This window comes from Octopus bimaculoides, chromosome 4 (assembly GCF_046866305.1).
Source record: "Octopus bimaculoides isolate indiv1 chromosome 4, ASM4686630v1, whole genome shotgun sequence".
Classification (NCBI taxonomy): domain Eukaryota; kingdom Metazoa; phylum Mollusca; class Cephalopoda; order Octopoda; family Octopodidae; genus Octopus; species Octopus bimaculoides.
Window position 1 is genome coordinate 39210775 of NC_142931.1, and position 12260 is coordinate 39223034.

General features: G+C 33.3%; 1 protein-coding gene across 3 annotated transcripts in view; it reads right to left on the bottom strand.

Annotated features, from left to right (window-relative positions):
• Positions 1-12260, bottom strand: part of LOC106881144 (uncharacterized) — a 79199-nt gene that overhangs the window by 28546 nt on the left and 38393 nt on the right. For all 3 annotated transcript variants that reach the window (XM_089350601.1, XM_089350602.1, XM_089350603.1), the window contains 6 exons: positions 11258-11324; positions 9415-10593; positions 7891-8208; positions 5713-5832; positions 4337-4723; positions 1271-1748 (listed from right to left, as the gene is read on the bottom strand). In XM_089350601.1, the coding sequence (XP_089206727.1) occupies positions 1271-1748; positions 4337-4723; positions 5713-5832; positions 7891-8208; positions 9415-10593; positions 11258-11324 (2549 nt within the window). The remainder of the gene's footprint in view (positions 1-1270; positions 1749-4336; positions 4724-5712; positions 5833-7890; positions 8209-9414; positions 10594-11257; positions 11325-12260) is intronic.

Consider the following 12260-nt stretch of genomic DNA (forward strand, 5'->3'; position numbering starts at 1 on the left):
AGTTGATTATATGAACCTCAGTACCTGACTGGTGTTTAAGAAGGATGAAATGCAAAGTTGATCTTGACAGGATTTGAACACAGAACATAAAGAGCTGACACAAACATTGCAAGGCATTTGTCTGATGCACTAAAGATTCTACCCAAAATAAGAAAAATAATAATTGCATTTGGAATAGACTACTCAAAATCTGATATAGAAAGATTATAATTATCACAAATACAGAGAGGTAGTGAACTTATCCAACTACAAAATTATTATAAAATATCCACCATAGAACAACAAAAACATCTAGTAAAGAAAAATCATGAAATTAATACAAACAGCTACAAAACATGAACATAATTAAAAAAATTATCTGCTTTCAATAAAGCTAATAAATATAAATCAGAGGATGAAATAACACATAGTTATGAAAGACACAGAGAAACCAAAACAGAAATTGTAAAAAGGCTAAAATATAAACTAAAAATGGAGCTACAGAATTCTGATAAAACAATGGCAAGAAAAGTCCTTACATAACCAGTACTTGAAAAGTTAAATGAGTGGGAGTAGAGAAGAAAAAGTCACAACACTGGTTGAGAAGCACAGACTTCAATGCTGAGATTAAAGGTTGTTCCTAGGAATGCATAATTAAAGCCTTCCTACCAGAAACCATGAATAGTATTAAATAAAATAGAATACAGTAAATAACTGTAGAATACACAGAGCATAAGAAGAAAAAAATTAATTAGAATGTCTCTAGATGTCCTGTTTTAACCAATAAAAACTGCATCTATAGACACGACAAAGAAATGATATACAAATGAATAATCACATTTACAAAGTTTTATGGTCATCAATCTGCTTGGTCAGAGCTGACCAGGGACTAGACAACAAGGGCTAAGAATCTGATATGTATCTTTCTTAACTGTGCAATGCTTGCAGCAAGACTTAACATTAGGATTTGGCTTTTAAGTCAATATTAGATCATTTTTGTTACCATGGCAACTGGGAACTTCTATGTCATCAATACACTTATTAGAAATTGCAACCAAATTTCCCTCAAATCAAACCAGCTTAAAAATAGGAAGGACATATTGGACAATGTAATTCTGAATACACAAAAGTAGGGATTGTCTAAGGCTGGAATATCTTTGATCAAAGTTCTGTTTGATCAGGGCTAACTAAAAAATAATAACACTTGAAAATAGTGACAATATATAGGGCTAACTTTAAGAAGCAAATCATTAGAAACAAAATGTACTTTGTTTGTACTTTTTAGATGTACCTTGTTTGTACTTTTTAGATGTACCTTCTTCACATGGTTCTGGACTACATAACCTTTTTGATCCTCGAATTTGATTTTCAGCTTTATCTGGTGTTTTCAGATCTTCTTCATGTGCAGATGTTCTCAGAGGACTTCTGTTTGAAGAAGTTTCAGGTAAATTTAAATTCTTATTACTGGTATATATTTCTTGACAATCTCCAGCTGTTCCTGAAGGTTGAGTCACTGGAAGGCTTTTCATGTGATGTGCAGCTATTTCTTGGTCAGAAACACTGAGATTTTCATTTGATGAAAAAAGTGAGTCAGAATGAAAAACAGTCATTGCCTTTGTCTTCAGTGGTTCTTCATTTGATGAATATCTTGATAAAGTGGCAGTCTCAGTTACAGAAGTATTACATTTATCAGGAGTTGCAGTAATTCCATGCATCCCTAATTGGCCCCAGCTTTGTTGCTGCAGGTCATCTCCAAGACTGCAATAGGCCTTCTCACCAAAATTAAGAAAGAAAAACATTTTTTAAATCATTTGTCGTGTTTTCATGTAATATTTCAGATTTTTTTAAAATGTAGAAATGTTCCAAAATATAACAAAAATTAACACTTAAAAGTCTAGTTTATATAGACTTTTAACAAAAGAACATATATCAACATATTTACTGGCTGGAAATATCTATTTCTCATAATAGGTATGCAAATAACAGGTAAAATGACAATATTGCTTGATTTAATTGTCTACAATACTTATTGACACTTATTCATCTCCTCAGTTTTACATATTTTCTCATTATTGTTTGTTACTGTCTTTGCTTTTCTACAACTATAAAGTATTCTATTTTGATTTCAATACCAAACAGAATGTCTTTTGTGAGAAGAGAAACTCATTTTTATCAAGACAAAATCCTATAAATGTTTGTAACATACTATAATTATTACTGCAGTTCACATTCAATGGGCAAAGACATGATATTCGGTTGTAATCAGCCTACAGTAATACATCAAGTGTACACTAAGTAGCTGATATTGCTAAAACCAGCCCTTAACAATGAGCATAAATAATTGAAGTCATGTTTCTAATCTCAGATACAAGTTCTAAATTTTATAACAAGAGCCTCAAACATATACAAGGAAAGACTATATAAATGTTCAATCAAGCTTTGAATTCCTCATTGATTTACTACACTGTGTGATAATATTTTTATCCTTGGGTAGTAACTGTTATTTCCTATTTGCTTACCCCAAGAAAGTATGAAAAATGCCTAATATTTCTTTCAAACTTTGCTTTGTTATACTTATTCAAAACCCTAAAGAATCCCTCTCAACACATGGCTATGATGCACCCATAACTACTCCTGCTCATGAGCAGAGATGCACATATTGTCAGCCACTAAGGGACATGCTCAACTGGTTATGGTCAAGCAACTGACAGGCAAATCTGTGGTATTGAGCATAATATTTGCTATAATGATATTTCTGCTTCAGCAACTCAGTGCTGAAATGTAATGGAAAATAGGTCAGTTTCAAAACTTTCATGTCATAAAGCAAAGTTTGAAGGGAAGAGTAGTCTTTTCCTTTGATTTCTAAATAGAAGCAAAATGGAAATGACCAAAGACAAAAAAAAATTTTGTTACACAAATATACTAAATTTAAAGGCAATTTATAATTCATTTGTTTCAATCCAAAAAATTTAATTTAATTAAATGTTCACTTTATAAAAAGGCAATATACAATTTTGGAATGAACCTGTTAACTACATCAACAGGTGCAGGAGTGGCCGTATGGTAAGTATCTTGCTTACCAACCACATGGTTCTGGCTTCAGTCCCACTGCATGGCACCTTGGGCAAGTGTCTTCTACTATAGCCTTGGGCCAACCAAAGCCTTGTGAGTGGATTTGGTAGACAGAAACTGAAAGAAGCCTGTCGTATATATGTGTATATATATATATCTATATATGTGTGTGTGTGTGTGTGTGTGTGTGTGTTTGTCCCCCCAACATCGCTTGACAACCAATGCTGGTGTGTTTACATCCCCATAACTTAGCAGTTCAGCAAAAGAGACCGATAGAATAAGTACTAGGCTTACAAAGAATAAGTCCTGGGGGCGATTTGCTCAACTAAAGGTGGTGCTCCAGCATGGCTGCAGTCAAATGACTGAAACAAGTAAAAGAGTAAAAGTGTATCTCATTATCCACTGCCAGCAAGTAAATATATAAAAAAAATATTTTTAGAAAGCTTTGAACTAAATTGACATGATAGTGCGATTAATAATAAAGACAGAACAGTATATCAATGGAACAGGTGTGGTAGTGTGGTAAGAAGCTTTTTTCGCAATCACATGGTTCCAGGTTCCCACTGCGTGTCACCTTGGACAAGTGTCTTCTACAGCCTTGGGCCAACCAAAGCCTTGTAATTGGATTTGGTAGACGGAAACTGAAAAGAAACTCATCATGTATGTGTGTATGTAACTTCGTGTGTTTGTGTCTTTGTTTGTCCTCCACCAGTGCTTGACAACCAGTGTTGATATGTTTACATTCTTGTAACTTAGCAGGTCAGCAAAAGAGACCAATAAAATAAGCACCAGGCTTAGCAAAAAAATTAAGCACTGGAGTCAATTCATTCAACTAAAAATTTTTGAAGGTGATGCCCGAGCACAGCCACAGTTTAATGACTGAAACAAGTAAAAGATAAAAGATAACAATTAGAACAAGGCAACACCAATGTCCTCTCAACAACTAGCTGGAGATGATTTTTAAAATGAGAATATCTGAAATAAACTCAACTACTCTCACAAATGAGAATACTGAAAATGAACCTGATTGCTCTCAAAAATTAAGTAAAAAAACTGGAAAAATAATCCAGAATCCTTGTCTGGTACCAGATTGATCCCAAAATCTAATCAGTTTGTGCCAGTCACAAGGCCAAACATCCCTGAAAGTTTCATCTGAATCCATCCAGTGGATCTTGAGATATCTTGTCCATGGACAAACAAACAAACATGACTGAAAACAATACCTCTGCCTTTGCTGAGACAGAGATAATAAGAAAGTAATGAGAATTAACATTATAATACTTACAGAATGTTCCTGTTTGTCTTCTAATGTAATTGGTGACAGCATCTTTAACATATCTTCATCAGAAGTGTGACTTTGACAAGGCTTATTTGAAACAGACTGTCTCTTTTTTAAAATACTAACTTGGCCTTCCTTGTGCTGCTTCTCAGATTGATTCACAGATGGAGTAGATGGTAAGTCAATAGAAGAGGATTTTACTGTGAGACTGTTAAAGCTACTACTGTTGTTACTGCTGCCTTTACTGTCAGAATGAGACAATGAGCTAACATCAGCATACTCCCCAGATGTCAATGAAGTTGGACTACAAAATGATGATGTCCCTTTTGATGAATTTAAATACTTGAATTCTTCATTACGAGTACTTTTAATAACAACTGGATCATTTTTCTCCTAGAATTAGTAAAGTAAAATTCAAAGTAAAACTGAATAAGAGATAAAGAAAATAATGATGTCATGTAAATTTTCTTAGCCTAATTTAATATTAATATTTTTTTACAAAAACATATTTATTCTTTAGTTAAATAGAGAGGAAATTTTTCTGTAGTTAAACAGAGAAAGATAAAGACTTGCAGATTTCCTTAATTACTGATGCTATAAAAAAGGCTCTCTTCCTTCTCTCTTAGGCATAATTCAATTTATGTTCTAACAAACTAATAATAATTTTATTTTATTAGTTAGTCAAGGTTTGGTTTTGTCTTACAAAAGAGCCAACTCAACTAAAAACAAAACATTATGGCGACAAGTTTTCAGCAGATTATGGTTTCATCTGATACTGAAATAAAATATGTTCACTAAAACTAACACCAGAACTACTAAAGAAAAATTATAGAGCTATATATAATATAAAAAATATTAAATGATGAGTCACTTTTCCATTTTTTTTTTGTCCATTAATAAAGTAAGTTTCAATATTAAAGAGATCTGGCAATGAAACTACGGATCCAGGTCAAAAATATAACCAGTTCATCTCAGTTTCTAGATGGTAACAATATTTACAGAAATTATTGTTTGCAGCTGAGAGAAATGCTAATATGTATTTCTTCTTCAAAATATCGGGTTAAGAAATGGCTCTTTAATCATCAATTGTTTATCTGCTATTTTCTGTGTGAATACTTGACCTTTTAATTTCATCTACCTTGAGTTTTTCATATACACTCCCTACCACATATCCAAAATATCCATTCATTCTAAAATTATTTGATACAGAAGAAAGCAATGTCATATATAAAGAAACTGTTCCCCCATTTATTGAACATCTTTTATATTGCTAGTAAACAAATACCTAACAAAAATAGCATTATGTGATAAAAATTTGTGAATATGGAAGTTTTAATATTGTTTTTCCCTCACAAAGTATTAACTTATTGATAATTACTTACCACAACAACTCGACGATCAATAACTTGAGAATTTCTCAACATTTCTACTGTGGTTTTACGGTACACAATCTGTACAGTAGTTTCTTCCGTAATTTTTCTTTGAAAAACCTTTTTAAGATTCTGCAGATTAAAGACATGATAAAATAATATCACGGCAAATGAAATATTAATTTTAAATTTTGGCACAAGGCTAGCAAGTTCAGGGCAAGGGATATGTCAATTACATCAACTTGTGCACCCAACTGGTACTTATTTTATCGACCTTGAAAGGATGAAAGGCAAAACCAACCTCAGCAGAATTTAAACTCAGAACGCAAAGATGAACAAAATGCCAATAAACATATTGCCCAGTATGCTAATGATTCTGCCAGCTCACTGCTTTTCAAATAACAAAATATTAACAGTCAATAACAAGAGTGGAGTGAGAGAAGTTTGGGAGGAGTTTTATTGCAGGTGTGTAGCATGAAGCTGAAGGCAAATATGATGGCTTTTACAGACTGATTATTACCTACGGAAAGTGGTGAGAAGGAAGGTTTTTGCAGGAGATTAGCAAAGAGCTAGTAGAAGTCTGACCATTTTCATGGACTGAATTGACCAGAGAACTCAAGGAATGTAAGAATACTGTACAATAAGAAAAAATGAGATGTACAGCTCCAATTAGGCTGTGCTCAGATGATCTAATAGGTGCTGAGACAGTGATGGATGTACAAAGGTTGACTTTGGATGTGAAAAGGTCGAGGATATTTGAAGTCAGAGATATAGTTGGATGAGGAACCTAACTGGCACAGCTTGCTCAGAATGGCAAACTACTCAGCCTTTGTTAGAGTAGTATTAATGTGAAGGGTGGGAGAGCTAAGAAGAGTTGTGAGCCGAAGTGACTACAGATGATAATTTTAGAGAAAGGTAAGCTGAGATAAATATCCAGAACGCAATATGAGGCATAGTATTACAGTTTGGAAAAAATCTGGAAAGTAGCAGAGACAGCAGAAGAATTTAGAGAAACAAAAAAAATGGACTAAATAAGAATAACTGGAAGATTTTTGCTCCTGATATCCAGATAGCAGAGATGTGTGGTTGGGAGGCTAGATTCTATATATACATATGTAGCCATCGACTTAGAAAATGAAGTTAGAATATACAATAGACTGGACAACAGATTTAGGTTAGATAAATGACTTGTGTCAAGATAGGAGTAAGATATGTAGTTTGTATATTAGAAGGAAATAATTGATGGGACTAAACTGAAGTCCATGAATGCTTGTGTAATGAAGATAAAATTGTCCAGCAGACATATATGATTCTTGGTATTTACTTTCTTTAGAATTTAGTTTTGAATTGTTTTGGTGAAGTAAGAACTTTGACGCTAATATCCATATATATTAAAATATATATTTAATATATATGGATATTAGCGTCAAAGCTCTTATTTAAATTTTGATATATAACCAAGGAGATCAATTCACAAGGAGTTTATTATAAACCTTTGCAGACGGATTTTTGCTATTTTGGTAACGACTGCATGTTTTATCTTACCAATACATTTGGTAGATATCATTATATGAACATATATATATATATATATATATATATATATATATATATAATTAGTTCAACTGAAATTCAAGCCAAGGTTGGTTCTCACAAAATCTTGTGTTTAATGCAGCACCTGTCACAAACTAGGGAAGACACAGAATTCTGTCCCAGTTCATAGGACAGCTTCCAGAAGCATTAACCATGAGTTTGGACCTTTTACATATCTGATAGCAGGCTACTTCTAGCAAACATTTTTCACTAATATCCTTTCACAAACAAAAAGTGCAGCTGAAAATAGTGTCGAAGAGACTGTTTTATCCTGAAATCAGCCACTTATTTTGTATGCTTGCAACAGAGTGAACTCAGTTAACATGCACCCAAGTCTGGTGGTGGTGCTTAACCTAAGATAAGGAGGTGACATACGCAACTGAACTGACACTGAATAATCAGTTAAGGAGCACTGTTAGGTACCTAACCAAGGATTGCTGTTCTACTTACATCCATCCACAAACTTGAAAATAAATAGCAATCCCTACTCTTTGTGATTTGCATATAAAAGACTACTCAGTAATAATATATTTTTTCCAACAATTAACCAAATATTGCATGCAAAAGAATTAAAATGAAATAATATAATTTACATACGGTATAAAGTGAACATTGCTGCTGTTGCTGTTCCCTGGTTTGTGAGCCACTATCACTAGAACTGGGTGTTTTATCACCTTTGTTATGGATTTTAGAAGATAAAATGGACTCAATATCTTTATGCGATGGAACTTTTAAGAATGCTGGATTGCTGAGCAGAGTAATAGGATTACGAGCCCTTTTACGTATAGCTTCAAACCGTACTCTATAGACAGGACTTTGACGGTCTTTGCGAATACCTCGACTACGAGAAAAAATTGAACTCTTTTTTGGCAGCAGTTTCTTGGCACTTTTCTTTTGTGTAGACCTATTGGCTAACTGTAATTAGAATGAAATAAATCTGGTAAGTAAAATCCCCAATGAAATAAATGTGTAATAAAATATGCTAAGTGATAAAAAAAGTAATGCAAGATATGTGATCAAGAAGAACAGCAATGAATATCAACTTATATTATTGTTTAACACAGAATAAATTTATGCTATTATAAATTTTGAATCCTTTTCTCTGCATATATTCTATAAAAAGTTAAGCTGTTTTGAAAACATTTTTTTCATCTCTTTTGCAGTATCAGTTTCTATCATTAATGTACAATGAACAAATTACATGCTAACCTCCAATTTTTATCTTCTAAAGTGTTTTATGTTAGATAGATAATGTTGTTCTGCAGCCAGGGAATAACAAACAAGCCTTGAAAGTTCCAAATTCACTTGCTTGTGTCTGATGTAACACAAGAAAACAGTGTACTCCAAACATAGTCACTATTAACACACGTTTGGCTACATGCATTGTGATATATATATATATATATATATATATATATATATATATATATTGTACAATACAAATAAAAAGATGATATTGTTTCGAACACAAAGTTGCCGTTAGAACAGCAGAAATACTGGGTAAATTACCCTTACAAAGCAGAAAAATTTGTCAACAACTAGTCATAGTTGTTGACACACACACACGTATATACATACATACATGCATATGTATAGATGTATATGTATGTGACACTTGCCCAAGGTGCCATGCAGTGGAACAGAACCCAGAATCATTTAATTGGGAAGCAAACTTGTTATCACACAGCCACAGCTGCGCCTATAAAAAAGATGTTTCCTTGATGAGGATTGAACTCATGACCTTCAGTTACTTCTGTTTTTATGTTTGATTATGAGACTGACACGCTGCCTACTGCTTTTTCAAATGTTGTATGCAATATGTGGTGGATCAAAGCTTCTTGCATCTTTCACAATTGATGGCATTCACCAACAGACATATTTGTAAGAAAGACTTTCAAGCTCTTTGAGGACTGAGAAAAGTAGCTATTAATTAACACTAGCTATGAGAAAATGATGGCATTTGGACCTCAACATTATTATCATTACCAACACTGCATTCAGATTATTACTAAGTCTACAGTCACTAATAGAAAGTAAGATTAAATAAAGCAACCAACTAGAAGCATTTAAATTGTCATGAACTAAGAAGATATATTGGAATTATTTTTTTATTACATGTACCTTTTGACGTTTTCTTGATGTAACAATAGTAGACTTGTTTTTAAGTTGAGAATCTGGGAATAAATAAGGATCATTGGAAGTGCATGCACCAACATTTACATTTTGTGTCACAGCAAGCTGTGCCTCAGTATTTGGTACAATGTTTGTTACATTATTAGCTGGTTGCACAATAGAAATATCATCTTGTTGAACAGATTGAGTTTCTGAATCTTGGTTGTCTCTAGCTACAAGAGGAGAATATTGTTTTTGTCCTAAGATATTTATTGGTGTTTTCATCATACCAGTAACTGTCACTTCAGCTGTTGGCGTCACAAGGGGTTTAACAGGCATTAATTCTGTAATAGTGCTAGATGTTTCACCCATGCTGCATGAAGCCTGTCCAGGCATTGATGCTGATACCACTTTACCAAGACATTCTGTTGATTGCCTTTTGTAGGGCTGAGATATTGAAACACCTTTTCCTGGTATATTTCCAATTAACATTTGATTAGACATATTGTAAACATTCATTTCATCTTCTTCTTCATAAGGCATGATGGATTCTTTGGCATTGGAATTATTATTTTGGCTTGAAGTTGATGTAAGCCTTGCACATAGATTGTCAGGCATCGTGGTTTCATGATCATAAGAATTTGGGGAAATATCACTTGGCTGACCTACTGGTTCGGATTTTGAGGAAATTTTAGAATTTCCTTTAGAGATTAATTTATCTGGGAGAGATGCTGGTTTTCTTTTTTCTTGTTCACCATCGTGAAAGCTGCCATTAGCATCTCCAGCTCTAATGTCTATAACTCCCTGGCTTAAAGACAGTGGTTTGGCAGAAAGATGTTTTTCACCTTTGGGAATTAAAGAAAAATACTTATTTGAAGACACTGCATCTTTCTTCTCTTGAATCTTAGTAAAAGTCTTTTGTTGACAACTATCAAGAATTGTTTTTTCATGTAAATCAGCCTCATTTATCCTCTTTTCATTAGATATTTTAGAAACAAAACCTTCAGCTGAAGACATTGTTGATACAGAGAATTCACTTTTCCGTTGATCTTTTTGGGAACTTTTACCAGGTAATGGATCAAGCAGGTCTTTCTGTCGAGCCTTAAAGAAATGCTCTGAATCAAATGGATTAGCTTCTATAAATGATTCTAATGGTTTCAACTTAGATGGAAGATCCTCTTTTTGTGGCTGCAAATGTAAAGAGTAAAATCAGAAAATAATGAAAACTATAAAAGCAAAAGAGGCAATAAAAAAGAACAATATACTATTAAACCAAGTGATTCATGAAGTATTTTCAAATAAAGTAAACTAATGAAGAAATTGATCTAAGAGAGTAAATGAAATGCATATTTGAATAGCTAAATATAAAAATGACTGTTCAGATATAGTAATTTCTTGGAATTACCATCTTTTCTCTCTCTCTTCTCTCCTTTTCCAACTGGAGTAGCCATGTATCTCCTCTACTACAAGACACCTATTCTTGTCCCTCTATCATACTCTAACCTATCATCATCTAGCACAAAGATCTCTCCCTTAATACTACTCCAACCTCAGTTGAGGGACTCTTGTCTTGCAAGTTAGTTAATGACCTCACTAATGCTGGCGCCACATAAAAAAGCACCAGTACACTCAGTAAAGAGGTTCGCATTGGGAAGGGCATTCAGCCATAGGAACTATATTATAGCAGAGAGTAGAGGTCAGTGCAGTTGTTTGGCATGCCAGCTCCCGTCAAAAACATCTAACTCATGCCAACATGGAAGACATACATTTGATGATGATGATGGTTTCCAAGTCACATCAACCAAATCTAATCATTATCATGTAATATTTTATGTACAAATCAATATTATACCTGGGTTTTATGTGGATTAGCTGCATCTGAAGGTGATGATGTCTGCTGAGAAAATTCACTATTTGACCTGTCAAAATATCAGATAATAAAACTGAGAAAAAGTGTAATCAAAGCAGGTCATATTCACAAGGAGAGAATTTACAGATGTAAACCCTGTAACACTATGGAACTAAACTATAGTTGATTTTTACAGAAAGCAAGGCACTGTTAGTAAGTCAAAGTGTAAGTTAGAAACCAAATACAAAGACTCCAAACTGAATTTCCTGGAAGTTCACATTCACATATACACACATGAACAAACAGATAAAGAGAGAAGTAGAATGGGTGAGAAAATAGTTAAAATATGATACAAGCTGAATAAGTACTTGTTTATATTTATATTCATCTGAACTGTGACATCTGAAAATGCTTTTACCCAATAGTGGGGAATTCACTGGGCTTTGAAAGATTCTTCTCCTATCACATATATAAAAAGCATTGTTGAGTTGAACACTATATTATGTATATAACATTCAATTCTCAACTGTAGTAGCACTTGTTGCCATTCTATTTTCACTAAGATTTAAATTCTATTTCCACCAAGACTCAGCATAACAAAGACATCTGGTTATTTGAACTTAACCAGAAATATCTGACATGATGACGCCAAAGACGAGTAGAGTCATTAAGATCAGACAAAATATCTTGTATTTAGTTAAAGATGTTCACAACTGAAGAATCTTGAAGAGTTGATGGACCAGAAGTTTTTCTTCAACTACACAATGTCAGTAAATAATTTTTATGGTTGAAGGGAAACCTCTGGTCAGCTAACTTCTCTTGTTCTTTTTTTTGTTTTTTTTTCAGTTGCAAACAACCTTGAAAGATATACCCTATCAGCCTAAAATATGAAATTTATATCCCTATTAACATGATGTTTGCTTGATGGTTGACATCTTTTTTTAGGGAATTTTGAGCCCACATGAAAAATCTCTGAAGTCATCTCTGGTATGAAACTGAATCAGGA